Source organism: Xiphophorus hellerii, chromosome 15 (genome assembly GCF_003331165.1).
Source record: "Xiphophorus hellerii strain 12219 chromosome 15, Xiphophorus_hellerii-4.1, whole genome shotgun sequence".
NCBI classification, from domain to species: Eukaryota; Metazoa; Chordata; class Actinopteri; order Cyprinodontiformes; family Poeciliidae; genus Xiphophorus; species Xiphophorus hellerii.
Window position 1 is genome coordinate 4,575,453 of NC_045686.1, and position 18,166 is coordinate 4,593,618.

Below are 18,166 nucleotides of genomic sequence, written 5' to 3' on the forward strand. Positions count from 1 at the left end.
GCTTGTTTAAATTGTTAAAGCTCTGCTAGCATTTGATTTAACACTTCATGTTTGACCTGCCCATGCTGTTAATTAATGGGGAACCCAGGTTGTTGTTAGTCACTGCAGTGATCCACCAGGCAAGTTTTAATTTTTTTTACTTTACACGCCTCTGATCTTGACTCTAGACATCATATCAGGTCTTAAAATTTGCTACAATCAATTGTTCTGATTGATTGTTTCCTTCTTTCCTTCCCTCCCTCCTTCAACCCTTGTTTGCTTCCTTCTGTCATTTTCTAGTTTTCCTTCCTTCCCTGCTTGCTTCTTGCCTTTCATGTTAGTTTCTGTTCTATATTTCTTTCTTCCTTCCTTTCTTCTCTACTTTGCTCTTTTCTAACTTTCTTCCTAATTTCTTTCTGTACATTTTTTTCTTACCTCATTGCCTGTTGAGATAATTGCCTATTTTTTCCCTTTTGTCCTTGTTTCCCATATTTCTTCCCAGTTTTTATTTCTTATTTCTCTGCTTTGTTCATTCTTTTTCTTACTTTCTTGCATTTTTAATTCCATATCAGAATTTCTTTGGGTCAGGACATTTGTAAAATAAATGAAAACAAAGTAATAGTATTGCTTCTTATAGAAATAAATTACCACAATTGAGTGAAAAGTTTTTCAAGTTTTGTCCCTAAAACAACTGCAGCAGAACCGGGTCCTTGGGTTCTGCTGCCTAAGCAAAGTGTGATCTTTGCACCCGTTATTAAGGACTTAATGAGGCTTTGGATGCAGAAATAGCTGATGACACCAACCACTACAACACATTGAACCCTGTGGTTTTAGACCATCAACTAACTGGTGAAATTGACCATAATTTGATCCCAGTTGTCTTTGTTTAGATGACAGTTCTGGTGATTTCTCAGATCTTTCCAGCATAGATATAAAAAAAAAAACTTGATCACTGCAAATATATATATATATATATGTGTGTGTGTGCGTGTGTGTAGAAAAAACTGATATTCTGGGAAGTTCTGCTTTGGTTTTAGAATGAAAATAAATATTTATAATCTTTAAATGAAGGTTTATTATTAAATGTATTATGATGTTACTGCGACAGACTGGCGACCTGTCCAGAGACCCCGCCTAAACCCACTAGGGACAAGGGTGTTAGAAAATGAATGAATGGACGGACGGACGGATTGATTGATTGATTGATTGATTATGATAATTGTTTTACGTGATGCCCACTAACCTTTTCTTCTTTTCACAGTCTGCTACCCTCATTGCATTCATTTAACTGCTGCTGCGCCCACTAGTGGTGAGTGCTGCTAACACGCTTCTAATATGCATAGCTTATGCTAACAGAGCTTTAATGCATGAAAAAGAATGGAGGAATCTGTGATTTTAGTCCTGTAAATGTTACGTCAGTCTGAAAATGTTTGTATTATCAGCAATAGCACAAAACTCATTAACTAACATTATGTGCTGAGATTAAACCTTTTGCTTTTAGCTGTGGGAGTCTCAGATTACGTAAATTAGTAAAACTGTATGATGGAGACATCTTTGAGCTGCTGGGGGGAAACAGCATTAAGATGCAGGAAAATAGTTTTATTTTAACACATCCAGGTCAAATTGCGAGCAATTTCAGAACCATATGAACTATAAAGCTGGGTCCGGATCACTGAGCGGCGAAAAAACAGACAAAATTACTAACAGAAGTTCTGCCATTAAACCACAATCCTCAATGCATTATTTACTGGGTTTTAATTTAATAGATCATCACAAGTTGGTACATAACAGGATGGTGGAATTATAAATAAAATTAAATGTTTTTAACATATTGTTTCAAATTTGAAAAGTCTGGCATGTGTTACTATTCAGTCCCTGGTCCATTGCTTTGGAGAGTCTGCATGTCTCTCTGTATTAAACGTATAGAGACTGAATTTACCAACTTCTTTAAAATAAAATAAAAAAGACATGGAGAAAATGTCTTATTAGTGAAATAAACTTCCAGTAGAATTCTTACTTTTCAATATTATGGAATTATTTGCTTAAAACAAACTGATATTTTGCTGAATAATTACTTGTGAGTTGGATTTGTCTTATTTCAAGTATAAGACATTTGCACTAGAAACTAGACCAAAAATACTTGATAAGATTTTGTGTTTTTGCAGTGTAGAGAAACACAAAGCTGCTTCTTCAGAAACACAGAAAGTTTTGGTCCCCTGAAAAAATTAAATACATTCTGTTTTTCCTTTCTGGTCTTTACGCATGATTATCTTAAAAAGTCTTACATTTCAGTTGATGAAACCCTGACTAGCTTTTCTGAAAAATGTGGTTAATGTTCATTCATGATTAAATTCATGATTTAACATTTCACTTTGGACCACATTGCTTTGGACAGATTATTATTGGAAGCGGTCATCTTAAAACAGATTTTTCTGTTTACTCGGGTTGTGGGCTCTGCGTCTTCAGAGGACTTCCTGCTTTTTTGATACACACTCTCCTTTAGCCTGGCTCAGCAGAAAAGCCTCTTCTGAGCTGCTTCTCTCCAGGCTTCAGATGATTTGACGAGTACCTGTCAGACTGCGTTTGCTGCAGATCCCTGTTTGCAGTGTCAGTCAGAGCGTCAGGCTGACGCACAGCCTCGGTACATCCACCCTGCGGTTGTCACGGCAGCACCAGGAGGCTGTCAGTCAGCCGCTCCGCTGCTGTCAGGCACTTCAAGACGGTTCCTGATCTCCATGTCTGACGGAAATCTGAAGGTCATCTCTGAGCAAAGGTGGAGCTGTGCTCATTGGATATTTATGAGGTAGCCACCGAAGGACCAACTAGTTCACTTTTTGATTTTTTTAGTTCACATCAGCAGTGCGAACTCTTTGCTTCCTTCCATCAACATTCGACTGACTTAAATCATTTAAATCCTGAGTTTTACTGGGACACCCTGGACTTTGACACAATTTAGATGGAAAAACTCCACTATTATATGGAACTAATGAGAGGATGAGCTCAAGGAATTATATCAGAAATCATAATTAATAAAGAAAAAATCTTAGCGTAACTGGCATGGAGAGCCATTTCATTCATGATGTAATAATTTAATATATTGTTGATGAATATTCAATAAATGTCCACATGAAATAACAACAAAATAGATATAAAATACTTATTTGATGGGAAGCTTATTTTTTCAATTTTATTTATTTCAAAATTTACTGATTATTTCTGTATTTATGTATTTCTATAATCTTTTACTTATTAATTTCATAATTGTTATATATATATATATTTTTTTGTTACCCCTCCAGGGGGTCTTTTTGTGGGCTCTAGTGTCCCTTATGTGACAGCAGGCTGACCGGAAACAGGGAAGGAGAGGGGGGAAGACATGCGGCAAATGTCGTCAGGTCCGGGAGTCGAACCCGCGACGGCCACGTCGAGGACTCAAGGCCTCCAAATACGGGTCCTGCTAACCACTACGCCACCACGGCACGCCCTAATTGTTATAATTTGACACTTTTATTTTGTAAAACTATTTAATTTTTGTAAATAAAGAGAGTCATAATTCAGAGTGAAACATGTCCTGTACCAACGTGGGCTGAAAACGTGGCCACTGAGACAAAATTACAGGAATCTTTTGCAAACATTTGCTAAAAATGTTAGCAGTGCTAACCCTAAAGCACTAATCATAAACATTAGCTCCCCTAATGCTAAACCAACATGGTATTTACCAGAAGCTTATTCTAAAGCGTTAACTTTAATCATGTCAATAACGCAATAAGTGCTACAAATTTTGTCACTATTTACCTTCCTGTACAATTTCACTTCAGGAGGGGAGGAGAGGAAATAGAATTTTGTCTTTACTCACTTCAAAATAAAAGCATGGATATAACCATATAACTACTTGAAGAATTCTTAACAGTCGATGATCAAAACTTCAACACAACTAATAGTTTACAGCCAAGTGAAGTAGCACTTTAGAATGTAAGCAGAGGAAATAATTGGGGAATCTAAAGGTGCTTAACGTTTTCAAAGTTAGCTAAAGCGTGAAATGAGAAAAGTAACTGTTGGTCTAAGAAAGCAAGTCTAAGCTATACTGTGGATCTAGATGGAATAATTTGAATATGAAAGAGGAAAGAAAAGCCCCTAAAAAGTGTTTAGTGCTTTAATGACATTTAACGAATGTGAATATTTGTTTATGTCCTGACTGACCTGAACCAAAGCAGATGACAGCTGTTACTGTTGTTAAAATGTTTAGAAAATAAAATAAATAAATTGATCATTATAACACTGACAGAAAAATTACTGTTACTTTATCTTTGTGTAGATGATCAAAATCCCCAAAATGATTGCAGTTTCGTCCTGCTTGCATTCTGTCCCCTATTTTAAGCCTCTGCTATTATTCCTCTGATATTTCCCGACTGTCGTAAATCATCTCCTGCAGAGACTCTGGAGCTTTGAGCTGTGAAACGGCTCACTGGACAAGGAAGAGTTTGTGAAAGTGAAATCCTCTGTTTTCATCTGGAGTCCCTGTAAATGGATTGTTTGGACGTCTCAGGCAGGATCAGAGCAGAGAGTTATGGTCCGGTTTGAAGCCGGTGGTGTTAGTCAGGTAATCTCCCAGACTTTATAACTCTGTCATTTTCAGTTTGGCTGTGATGGAGGTTTTATAGCTGCTGCTGTTGGCCGGCCTCCTCAGGACTGTTTTTCTCCAACTCTGAGCTCTGAGGTCATCAACTGTATTAAATAAAAGCAGCTGTGACTCTTTGCTGATGTTGTTGTTACACTAACAAACCTCAGACTCGCCATACCTCAATATTAACACAAAACAAGCATAAATGCTGTTGATCAGTGACAAGTTTATCAATTATTGTTATTAATTACCTATACATAGCTAATATTTTGAGTGATTCCTCTGAGTTTAACACAAAATGCCATTTTTAACGACTGCTGCAGTCTCTTGGTTGAGGAATCTTGACTTTTTTGGCCTTTTCAGTTCAGGACTGTGCAGCTTATTAAAAATGGCCGGGTCCAATCAGAACCAATTTTCATGGCTTGTGTTCAACACGGGGTCCCGTAAAGATGCATTTCCTCCCTGCCCACACTTCCACACAGATTTTTATGGCTGTTTCAACTTCATGGTGCATTTAAATCTAATTGTACTCCCAATTATCTATATTGAAATGCAGCGGCCCCCAGTATTCCAGGGTTTATGAACCACAAACATCTGCAAATACTTGATATTCCCTCTGAAAACACTTACAACTGCTTTTTTTAGTAGTTCAGACACTAAATATACTTTAATATGCTTGAATACACACTGTGGAAACCAACGCCATTAATGTTAACTAATATCAACATTCTCCCCTATCTTCTCCTTGGGGTTTCAGCCAATCAGCACCAAGGAAGATAAAAGGCACCATAAGATCGACTGCTTTCCAAATGCCAGCCTATAGCATCAAGTTGCATTGGCAATTCAGCTTCCCAATTTGATTTTTCTTTTGGATATTTTACATATGCTCTATGAAAGAATCTGCAAATATGTAAATGTTCTGAAAATCATTTGTATTCGCATTCAACAGAAAACTGAATGAATATGCAAGGATCCGCTGCAACTTTAAGATAAATTTATATTTAGTATCGTCACCAAAATTGTATCCAGGACTACCCAAATAACGTCCAAATAGTTTCACTAAAATTTATTTAAATGCCCCGGTAATGTTGATATGGGCACTTGAAATGCTGAAATGCAATAAAATTAAAATTTTACCAGAAAATGTCAAAACTGTTTAAATTTGAACGCCTGTGGTAAACTAAATTGGAGTCAGGTATGACTCTGTAGGCATTTATTACGGCCAATAAAATCCTGATTGTTCATCTTATTTTGTTCCAGGTTAAATGTTTTAGGATTCATTTCCACCAGATATGTTTAGTCTGCTTTAATCAAACTGTAGTTCTAATTCAAGTTCTCGGCAACTCTAGTTGCAGATCTAGACTAGAACTAGAGTTCTATGTGTCTTCTTCAGAGGTTTTCATGTTGTTTTCTTCAGTGGTTGTTGGTGCAGCGCCACCACAGGAGAGAAGGTGAACAGTTTTTTGTTTTAGCTTGGTTGGTTTGACTCAGAGCAGTGGTACAGCGAAACGCACAACAATGGAAATGTAACAAATGTTGAAACGTTGGTTCCCAGTCAAACTGGGTCTGCAGGACTATCAGGTGTGTAAACAACCTTACTGTCTCCTCTGATTTGTTTTTGACAGAACCAGGAACTAAAGAGTAACTGAATAAGAACCTTTAATAGATTTTCACATTTTTTCCTGCATTCAATACTGTAGAGTTGCTTATTAGATGGGAATTCATTTGTTGAAATGTGCCTCAGCTTTACAGTTTGTATAAATCTGATTTATGTAACACTGGTATAATTGATTGTGGGTTGGATCATTTTATATACAACTGCAATTTCAAGAAAACAGGTCTTGTCTCTTTTTTTTATTCAAAAAAATCAGCAGGCAGGATAGTTTTGTGCTCACAGCAACTTGCTTTGACAACCATCCAATGACGAAACTGTCTCCCTCTGAAACTGTCTCCCTCTGAAACTGTCTCCCTCTGAAACTGTCTCCCTCTGAAACTGTCTCCCTCTGAAACTGTCTCCCTCTGAAACAGTCTCCACTCTGTGCGGCTGCCTGTCCTCCTACTGACGTTTCTGTGGATGTAGCGCCCGATGTGTGGGCTGCAGCTGCATTAAAATTCTGAAAGCTAAAGAACAAGAGGAGCCCAGAGTTTGGTCTCCATGCTGTTCCTGTGAGAAAATAAAAAAAGTTGGAGTTTGTTCTTCAGCACAAACTTTAAAAGTAGTGAAGAGTTTCATAGTATTTGCTCAGATGTTCCCTCTTTGCCCTCCTGCATGTTCAGATAAGTTGATCCAAACTGATCTGTCTGTTGCTTTCCCAACCTCTCATCAGAATGGTGACTCCTTATTGGCACACTGTCAGAAGGTCTGAAAGGGATTGATGCATGATAAAATCAGTACTGATATTTCATCATCGTTTTTTTTTTTTTAACATACCGGGTCAAAAAGTGAAACTGGACTGATATGAACAACCAAGGTTTATTTCCATTTTCTTGTCATTTGTATTTTGCGTTAGCTTAACGATGTTTGTCTGTTCTGGCACAGTTAAAGGTTAACGGGGCTTTGTAAATTCCTTATATCAACTTTATTTGTTCATTCTTTAGCTTCAGTTCAGGTGTACTTACTTTCCTTGTAGGAACAATCACCAACTTATTCTGAACCGTTTGTCCCCTTCAGGTTCCAACCCGGCTACAGGCTGCGACTCGGGCGAACTGGGCTGCTCAGGTAGGAAAACTAAACGCACCTCGAATGCTTGTGCTGGAATTAAGAACCTTAAATCTTAATTTGACATTTTTTCACATTTTATTTTACAAGGGAAATACATTTTATAGTATTTATTCATTCATTTGTTTGTTTAATCAGAAGGTTTTAATTAAAAATGTGTGCTAGATTCTGACTTAATTGGAACCTTTTTCCTCACGTATTTCAGATGCACCAACAAAAGAAATAAAAGTAAATAAATGGCTTGATAAATTAATTAATGTGGCAAATATGTAATAAATATCATGGTCAACAGTGTTCATTTGACATTTTTATGGCTCACATGTGAAAATCTTATCATCTAATAATGTCAAACACTGTGTATGTCACATGTGAAAGTTTTCCCACATGTACAAGAACGTTTTCACATATTTACCCAGGTTGCCAAGAGTTTTCATTGTTTCACATGTGCAACACAAGAGAACATGTTCCCATGTGTTTTTCATTGTAATTTCAGGTTACATATTATTCAAAATACTCAAGGAGTATTAAAGTTTTTAAGAGTTCACTGTTTGTTCAGATTCAACTATAGCTGTGTCTATATTTGGGAATTACACAGGAAGTGGATCTCTTGACATTTTTCCAAGTACATCCTGTATTTTTGAGATTGTCTTTGGTACCATGTTCATCTGTAAAGACGGAATAAGAAGGATTCAAACCCTCAACCCAAGCAGCTTGAAATTTGCTCAACTTTCCATTATCTCTGCTTAAGAAAAGTCGCTCAGCCTGAAAGCTGTGAAACATGAACCTCAGATGAACCTTTTTGTCAGGAATGCAATCATCCAGGAAGCTGCTGACTGGATTCTGGACGTCTTAAAAAAACCTTTCTGACCTCAACTTTCATGTTGAGCTCCTGCTCTTCCCAAATCACAAACCTTTTCTGACCTCTGAGCCTTGCAAGTGCATTCATGCCACTCTGAACGGGAGGAAATGCAGTTCAGCCCAAAATATTCAGACCCCTGCTGATCTTGAAGTTTGTTTCTTATTAGAAAAGAATCACAAATCTGCCAAAAAATAGTAAAAACAATGGAAAAAAAAAAAAAAAAAACATTTGGTAAAATTAAAAGTTTAATGTAAACCTCAATCAGCAGGAATTAAAAAGTTTGAGCTGAACTGCACTTTCACTTCCAATATTTGCTTTAACAAAAACAAGCATTTTGTAGAAATCAATAAGCTTCTGGGGTAATAATAGTAATTGAGCATGGCAGAAAAAAGTTAGTATAGGCTATTCTCCCTGTGCATCTGTTGGTTCTGTCAGGGTCCAAAAATATGGCTGTTAGGTTGATGTCTTTAAATCAATTCAGTAATATAGAAAGGGAATTAAAACGGAGCGTGTGGCTGGTTGGTGGATGGATTTGGTGTTTTGACTGATGCAGACATCAGCAGGGGTTTATATCTGTTTGTTCTCATATCTACCATTTAAGTTTTCTGCTGCTGTTTTCACTGCAGTCGCTTGTTATTTTTGCCTCTTCATCATTTTGTACTTTTGCCGTTCTGGTTGTTGCATTTTTGACGTTTTCAGTTGGGAAATGGCGCCACCTTCAGTGCCTCCAAGCACCAATTAATACCCACCGGGATGACACTGCTGACTGCTCCTCCTTTCTTTCTGCTGTCTTCTTATGGTTCCAATAGTTTCATGGAAACAGTAGAGCAGTAAGAGTATTTAAAGAAACTTTTTGTAAGTTTCAGGAGGATTTGACTTGTGAGGAGGGTAACGACTTGCTCCGTTTTTGGGACATTGTTAATCTCCTTTTGCATCACATTTATCTTTCTCTGTTTTATCCAAACATCTGTACTTCCACCAGCTGCTTCCTCTCCCACCACCTCATCCACTGACTCCACTAACACCAGCCATGCTACTAACGCCATCTCCCACGGTAAGAAACCTCATCCTCATCATCCCTCATTCTGCCTTCCTCTTCTTCTTGTCTACCTTTCTGCTCATTCATTCCTGTCCTTTCATTCTTGGTTGTCAGTTTGTTTTTCATATTCTTGATCTTTTCTCAGTTTTAGAACCAGTTTCTCTGTTCTCCTTCAGTTGATTTAGAGAAATGGTCCCTTTCTAACCCTTTAGTGAGAACAGTGAGAATGTGTTAACACCAGCATAATTTTTCATCTCCAGCCTTCCCTCCTCCCATCTTTTTTACCTCCACCTCCACCCCTAGCATGCCTCTAACCCCTGCCATCAGCACCAACTTTAGCACCAGCAGCACTTCCAGCTCCTCCTCGTCCTCTGGTAAGCCTTCATCTGCCTCGTTGTTTGCCAGGACAGTCTTTGCTTATTGGATGTTTTGTATCAGGATATAATTATTACTTCTCATTTATGTGGAGTCGTTTGTAAAGCTACACAGTTAAAAATTACTCTGCCTTTATTAACAGAAAAAAAATAGGTTAATTGCTCAGTCATATTTTCACCATGTTGTTCATTCATTTTTAAATGTAACGCGTTTCATTTATAAACTAAATATTTGGTTTAGCAACTAAATATTTAACTTGCTAAATATTTAGCTTCAAACTAAATATTTAGCTAGCAAGGTTGCTAACTAAATATACTAAGCTGATGTGAAACACTCAACTTCAAACTGAATATTTAGCTTGCTTAATATTTTCCTTCATGGTCATATTTACCTTGCAACCTAAATATTTAGTTTGTAGTTGAATAGTTAGCTTCAAACTATGTATGTAGCTGACTAGCTATATATTTTCTATTTAGCTTACTAGCTAAATATTGAACCTCAAACTAACTGCTAACTGAACATGTAACCAACTAACATCTAAGTATTTTGCTTGCTAATTAAATATTTTTGAAGCTTTATTCAAAACTGCAATATAAATAAATTAATAACGTGGTGAAAAAATAGTAAAAACTGAAACCACATATTTTTCTTTGCAGGCTAAATAACTCAAATTATTAGTTTATTTTTGGACTACGTAACTTTACACCCCATACCAATTATTCTGAACTGTATTCTACAGAAACTAAATCAAAATGTAGATAACATGGCATTTAGCTTTGCCACATCTGAATGACCTTCATGTCTTCTGAAATAAAGACATTTCATGAGAGAACATGTTGAGCAAGATCTGGAGAAAACCAAAACGCATACAATTTTCTTTTCGCTTCATGTATGTTTTATTTCAAAATGTTCTTTCTAAAAATCAAATCATTTTATGTCCAAAAACTAAAAGAACCAACTGTTTTCTTTCATTGGTGTAAAACTTCATCAGAGCTCAGAAAGACTCCTGTTGCTTTAACCCAGTCTGGTTCTGTGATTTCTGTCACTGACATGCCACCATGTTGTTGCTAATCAGCTTCTGCCTCCATCAACACCACCACTACTTCGCCTTCATCCACCACTGCTCCCATTGCTTCAACCAGCAGCACACATGGTAAGGTAGATAGCCTCATCAGCAGCATCCATCAATACAACATCACTGACTGACTGCAACATGAAAACAGAATCATTAAAACCTGACTAACATGAACAAATAAAATGTTTTCTTACAGTTTTATAGCAGCATCAACACTTTGGTGAAGGAGACTAACCTGCTGTGATTGTTTTACTTCCCTGTAGCTGAACAGACAACCAGCATCACGGCTGCCGTTTCATCTGCTAGCACTAACCATGCAGATACTAACAGCACAGCGCTTGGTAAGAGCAACATTAACATTAAAGTGCTGTGAACAGTTTTTACATTTTTGGATTTAAAACTTTCCAAGCAACCTGGACCTATGAGAAAATGTATTTAATTATATTCTTTGTTTTCACAATCTGATCAGAAAACTTTGTGATCTCTACAATCAATAAATCACTAAAATATAACCTTTCTGACTGCAGAGAGTATGCCAACATTTTATTTTAATGTTATTAGTTTATTTAAAACAGGGACAATGTGCAAAAAAACATGAATAAAAGATGCTTTTCACCAGATTTAACTAGTTTCCATCTGTAGCTCTTGAGCAGGTGAGTCAATTAAACAGTCAAATACCATAAAACATACATTAAGTCTCTATATTCCCTACATACGATCACTGCATGAGGTCATAAAATTTCATTATAAATATTGCTAAATGCCAGACTTCTGCTCTGTAATCATTAATGTCACGATTACTCTGCTGGTTTTCTAACAGTCATTTCCTGACTTTACAAGAAAAGTCTTTCAGGTTAGTGGAAAGTTTAAGACTTTCTGGGAGTTTGTTCCATTTTGTAATGCCTTTGAGAGAAAAGGCTGTCTGTTGAAATGCTGAGCTACATTTGGGTTTTCTGCAGTCGTTACAGTTGGTAGACCTGAAACCCGTCTGACATTTACCAAAAACATCAGCAGCTGGTTTAATACAGCTGAAAACTAACACTTTTTCTACCAGATAAAGATGATGCTAACAGTAAAACATGGTGGTAGTAGCATGGTGGTCTGGAAATGAACTGCTGCTTGTAATTAATGGAATCATAAATTTTGATCTTTAGCAGAAATCCCTGAAGGATGATCTCTGTGTATCACATTGTGACCATAAACTTATATTTTGCAGCATTGCAATGATCCAAAATGCATTTCAATAGTTTGAAAAGTGGCTTAATGAAAGTCCTGAGCTGGAATTTCTCAAATGTCATCTAAACTCCTTGCACAGGGATGTAGCAAACTCATTTCCTGCTCCCAAACCCACAGATAGCTGTGGTCATCGACTGTAGAACAAAAATTACTTTTTCACAGAAGACCAGGTTGGTCCAGATAGAAAATTACTTCATTTCAAAAAATGAATTTTGTGTTTACTCTGTCTGATTTAAGGATTATTCTGACCTGAACCATGAAAGTGTGACAAGAGAAACAGAATCAGTAGAAAACTATAAATGTTAAAAACAAAAAGTAATGTAGGTGTTTTCCACCAAGGCGGTTCTGGTGCTAGATCAGGGCTGGTGTTGCGTCTAAAGTAATTTCCACATCCTGTAAAGACACTTTTTATTCTCTAGTCTCTCACACTAACAACATCTCTGCTAATAACTATTTGAGTTTAGTGATGCGGGGAGACTTTGACTCAAATCAGGACCAAGTTGTTCTTGGGACTTGGAAATATTTCAGACCTGTGTGCGACTTGCAGGACAATGGCTCTGTCCCACCTCTGCTCTGAGATGCATCATTACTCTGTTTATTGAACATGAAATAATTTTTTACTCTGGAGGAAGTTACACAAACCCGAGCACCAACTCTGAACTAGAAACAGAACTGGTTTGGTGGAAAAGTAACATTTAATGAAGCTAAATAGGACAGATTGGACGGATTTGCATGGATTATGGTTAGTGTCCAGTTTGCATTGGAAACGATCAAATTTATGCATATGTTATTTTTACTTCTTAATACTTTAGCAAAACTTTTCACTAACAACCTGCATGTCTTAATTACACCTAAAATGATGTCAAACTTCATTTTTGCTTATTTTAATTCAAGATTTAATCCTTCAAACCAACAAACACACATTTAGCAGTAGGTACTGAAATATTTTCTTTAAATAGGAGTTCCTGTTTTCCTATTAAAATACCTACATTTTCTCTGCTCAGTGGATTTTTGTAGAGACGGATGGACTGTGAATGATGGCTGAACGGATGGATGAAGCAGCTATTTTCAATCGTTTTCATCAACAGACAAGATAAAATGTCAATGTTTAATGAACTTATTTTTGAGAAATTTGATCATTTTATCATGTAGAAGATTCATTAGAGAAACACATTAAATCAATACTTTGTTTCCATAATAACTGAAACCTGAGAGCCTTAAAACAACGTTCAAATTCCTCCAGATTGCGTAGGAACCTTGTGTTTTTCAGACATGCTGCCTCGTTTCTGTAAATTTAGAGACTTGATTTTCAATCACATCACATATTTAATAATTTCATCTTCCTGCTCTTCTTTATCTTTTAACCACCCTCTTTTCTGTAGTTTCTTCCTTCGTTTCTTCACCTGAACCTCTTCCAGGGACGACTCTCCAGCTGCCGTTTCTAACCACCAGCCATCCGTCGACTAACAAAGCCGATGTTTCTTCTCTGGGTAACAAACCAGCTGCATGTCCTGTTTAGCATCTTGAATAAACTCCTCAGGTTCTGAATTTCTATCCAACCTTCATACCTTCTGTGTTCTTTATTGCTCTAAGATTTAATAAACTTTAAGTCATGCATGTGATTCGTGGATCAATCGGCAGAATTTCTGGTTTCAGATGGTCTTGGTTTACGTCATTGGTTTTAATGTACTTTGCAGGTGTTTCTTTTGCTTTAAATGCATTTATGTATTTAATCTAACCTGCTTTTTCACTGCAATGCTTCCTCCTTTGATGCTGCAACCCAACAGTGGAGAGGAGTTCTACAAAATACCCCAATTCTCCAAGACCCAAACATCTGGTGGTTGACCTTCATAAAACTCTAGCTGGTGGATTAACTCCTGTAAGAAACTTTGGACTTTTTCAAACGATCAGAAGAACCCGGCGTGCGTTATCATCCAACCCCCGTTCTCTAACGTCCAGTCAGTTCAGTCCTACAGGTCAAGACTCCAGACCTCCAAAGTCACAGCATCAACCCAGAATTATTGCTCCAGCCCCAGGTCCAGCCTCGCCAGTAGATCCATCACACCCACGACCCCCCGCCGCCTTCCGGAGTTCAGCTTTCTATCACAGCCCCAAACACTCCCTGGGGTTCATCTCTACCCCTCTGAGGAAAAGGCCGAGCGGAGGAAGGCGACCAGCTGCCACCCGAGCAACCCCTAGCAGGGTGGAGGTTCGGGTGACAAAACCTTCCCCTCTAAAAACCGGACCGAAGTCGACAGCCAGGCCTTCCTATAGGAACACCTCTCCCATGTTGGGAAATCAGCTAAACAGTTTGATTTCCACAGCAAAGTCTTCATCTTCCACCCATAACACCACAACAATCAAGACCCCCACAACCAGTCCAGACTCTGAAACTCTTCTTGCACCCATACCATCACGGGCCTCGTCTCCACGGCAACATAAAGGTGAGGTGTCATCATCTTCAGGGCTGAGTAACAGAAAGAGCAAACCCATAGCGCCCCCTTGGTTCCCTCTGAGCATCAGCGGTGGGGAATTCCTAACGAGGAACTGGACGGATCCTCTGGAGTACTCTTCAGGGTCTGACATGTTCATGTATGATTTGGGTGACATGTATGAGTATGATGCTGTTTCCTCCCAGGAAGAACTTCCTGCCAGCTCTATAACAAGAGTCAGTGACACTCTGGAGGAAGGTGATGCTAAAGATACCTCTCCAAATAACACGAGTCTGATTGAACCAAAGTTTGATGAACGTCTCGTGGTTCAACCGACGGTGTCTTTAACTGAAACTGCAACCTCACCCTCTGCTGGTGTTTCTCTGGAGGTTCCCCTTAAACAACTTGTTGCTGTTTCTGTCTTACAGCAGAAACCCAACAGCACTCCTGCTTCTTCTCTTTCTGTGGAACAAACTGGGAATCTTCAAACAACTCCATCTGCCAAAATTCATCCCTCCCCTGTTTTTCACCAAAATTTTCTCTCCCTCTTCCTCGCCTCTCTTCATCCTCCATCTTCCCCACCGTCCCTTTTGGGTCCCACTGAGCCACCCTCTGTCTCCTCCAACAGTGTCCCTCCTCTTCTCCAGCTTCATGCCTCTCCTTGGGTGTCAGGAACCTCCCATCCTTCTGTTGTACCACTTCCATCTCCAACCTCAACCCTTCAGATGGGATTTGACCCCAGAAATCCATCTGTGTTTTCACATCCTCTCCTTTCTGATTCCATCTCTGAATCCCAGATCCCGTCTGGTGTTGGTGCACTCTTCCCTGAGTCCTCCCTGTCTTCTGAGGAACGATTATCCAATGTATCAGAAATTGATTCTAAATCAAAGCCATTAAGTGTCTCAGATGGAACTCCATTGAACAAATTCTTAAGTGGGAATAATCCAGTTTCTTTGATTTCACTTACGGAGAATTTGTCTGAGGTTTTAAGGCCAATCACTCCGTCTCTGAGTCCGTTCTCACTCCAGTCTGATCTAAGAGATTTAAAGGATGTAAATCTGTTTCCAGATCAGTCTCATCTGCGTCGCCTATCCACCCCAGCTCGGCTTCCTGCTTCCTTGTCCTCTTTGCTTTCAGATATTTTCCCTCCTGTCTTAAGCGACAGCCTCAGGACGTCGTCTGAGACGTCTCCTCCTTCTGTAGGGAACTCAAAACAAATCATAGGGAATCCTGCTTTTTTTCTGGGCCAAACATCAGCAGCTCTTTCTCAGGTGAATCATGATGACCCATTTATTCAGTCTTCTTTACTCCCGCCTGCCGTTCCACCGACAACACATCGCAGAACCGTCGGAGCACAGCTGGGAATCCCGGCTCCTCTGCCAAATAACTCACACCGGATTCCACACACACATCAGCTTCCTTCTCCCTCTGTTCCCCACATTCCTCCCCCTGCATCTTTTCCCTCTTCCCCCACTCTCGCCTCCAGCAGGGCAACATTAGCAACCGTCAGCGTGACAGAAGCAGAAATTGGCTTTCTGTCACCCACTCGACCCACAGCGGCGTTCCTGAACAAACACTTCCAGACCCCACACCGAGCCGACATGCAGCCTTTTGAGCTCTTTTTCTCCCTCTCTGGGAAACAGTCTTCCACACTCTCTGGAGATGAATGGGAAGCCATTCCCTCGCAGCCTTCGCTTCCTGCCAGAGACGCTGACAGTGATGGAGTTGACTCTCATCCTGCAAACGGCTCCCTGAAAGCAGACGCCTCCAGAATTGATTCCATGTTTGATCTTGCAGATGTCGCTCCGAAGATGCTTCCTGCTGAAGAGCGAGTGTCTGAAGTCGGAGTGAGTTCTACAGCTGAAAGCAGGAGAGACGGGATGCAGGAAGCTGCAACAGGTCGTTTGATTGCTGCTTCTAAACACACAAACAAACCAAGCATGATGGATGCATCTCAGCAAATCACTGCTGCTGTTGCTCCAACCCCCCTGCAATCTTCTGATCCCAATCCAGCAGCTTCCAGGTCCCCCACCAGCTCTTCCATCCATGCCCCAAATCAAGACGTCATGTCTGGGCTTAAAGAGTTTTATGTTTCCGGTAATGTAGACACAAAAAACATCTCCAGCATGAATAAAGACATCATTCTGATGCTCAAAGACGCCCCTCTGGAGCCAGCTGAAGTGACAAACTCCACACGGGCCAAAAATGCTTCTGAAGACTCAAGCATTTTAAAAGAACCAGCTGTTGCAAAGCCCAAACCAGCCTCAGATCCGAACCTGTGGAACCACGGAGTTTTCCCAAAACCATCTGCAGCTACAACTACTTCCTCTTCCTCGGCTGCTCCACTCAGAGACCCGAGTCCAACCGCGCTACGACCCGCTCTGAGTGTTGATTCCTGCCACTGCAAACTGACCTTTGATTTTCCATGTCTGTGCAGAGAGGCATCAGGGAACAGTATGTTCAAACCGTAGCTGTAGACCGTTGGAGAAAGCAATCAAGTATAGAAACCTCCTTCTGATTGTATTAAGTCTTAAAATCTGGGAGTTTTTGCTCAGTTTGACTGTGAAGGGATTTTAGGACAGAATACATGTTAGATTTCTTTTTAAGGTGGTTGGGCTTTTCTGTAGAACAACGAACCTTTACTAATTAATCATATAAATCTTGACGGGGTGCCGTTAGTAAAGATACACGGTCAAAATTCATGAAAAAAGAAACGGCCGTCAGTTTTACAGCCATATTTTCACCGTCATTAATTCAGTTACAAATGTCACTGTTTCAAACTAAATATTTAATTATCAAACTAAATATTCAGTTCAGACAAAATATTTAACTTCAATTAGCATGCTAATTATTTAGCTTATTTAGCTATTCATTTAGTTTAAATATTTAGCTAGTTCTAACCTTTACCTACATATTTAGTTTATAAACTACATATTTTTACGAACCCAGAGTTAACTAAATATTTAGCTAACTCTAATATTTAGCTAAATATTTAGTTTTTAGACTTTGTTTTTATAACTAAATATTTAGTCTACAAATATTTAGTTTATAAACTAGATATTTAGTGTGCTTGGAGTGTTTAGTTTTGAGTTAAACAGTTACTTCGTAACAAAATATCTACCTCTCAGATAAATATTTAGTTTGTAGCCTAGCTTGCTTTTTATTTATATTGAAACTGACATTTATAAATGGTGAAAATATGACTGAAAAATTAACAACTTTTTGTGTCTTATAGCTAAATAATCTGAATTATTGTTGTTAATTTTTGACTGTGTGACCAACGGCACCATTTGGAGTTTTGGTGATTGGTTTGGTGTGATTCTGGGTCCAATCAGGTTGCTGTATTGGTAGTTCTAGTTTAAACCCAGGTATCGGACGTTTTTTTTGATTTTCTGACACTTTTCCTCAACAGTCCTCGTCTTTTAGCGAAGTCCATCCCGCTCTCTGGGGGAGACCTTCCTGCTCAGCTGCTCGGATTCTGAGTCCTTATCAGAAATCTACTTGAGATGTTTGAACAAGCAAAACAAATCCCTGTCAGTTTGCAGGCTCTCCAACCAGAAATAATGTCTTCAAACTAACAACTGTAGATCTAAGAGAGACACCTAGTGGCTGCTGTGCAGCATAGCAGGAGATGGAGCGAAGCACTAAAACCACTGAGGCTCAAAGCCACGAGAAAACGTTAAATAAGCTGAAATATGTCAGAAATACTCCTGATGAAAATATACCAAAATATATAGAGTAAAGCTAATGTAACTGTTGTTAAAATGTCTTTTATTGAAGGACATTCCCTGAACTCTTTTTGGATTCAAATTTAGATTTTTTATTTTTAAC

At 38.8% G+C, this 18,166-nt stretch overlaps 1 protein-coding gene across 9 annotated transcripts in view; it reads left to right on the plus strand.

The window, feature by feature from the left end:
• The window catches only part of adgrg6 (adhesion G protein-coupled receptor G6), a 70,410-nt gene that overhangs the window by 26,026 nt on the left and 26,218 nt on the right, over positions 1-18,166 (plus strand). For 4 of the 9 annotated variants that reach the window (XM_032585392.1, XM_032585395.1, XM_032585396.1 and 1 more), the window contains 7 exons: positions 1,241-1,288; positions 7,272-7,319; positions 9,161-9,232; positions 9,478-9,591; positions 10,668-10,745; positions 10,931-11,008; positions 13,286-13,393. In XM_032585392.1, coding sequence (XP_032441283.1) covers positions 1,241-1,288; positions 7,272-7,319; positions 9,161-9,232; positions 9,478-9,591; positions 10,668-10,745; positions 10,931-11,008; positions 13,286-13,393 — 546 coding nt within the window. The remainder of the gene's footprint in view (positions 1-1,240; positions 1,289-7,271; positions 7,320-9,160; positions 9,233-9,477; positions 9,592-10,667; positions 10,746-10,930; positions 11,009-13,285; positions 13,394-18,166) is intronic. The other 5 variants (XM_032585393.1, XM_032585394.1, XM_032585398.1 and 2 more) reach the window with 5 other exon arrangements.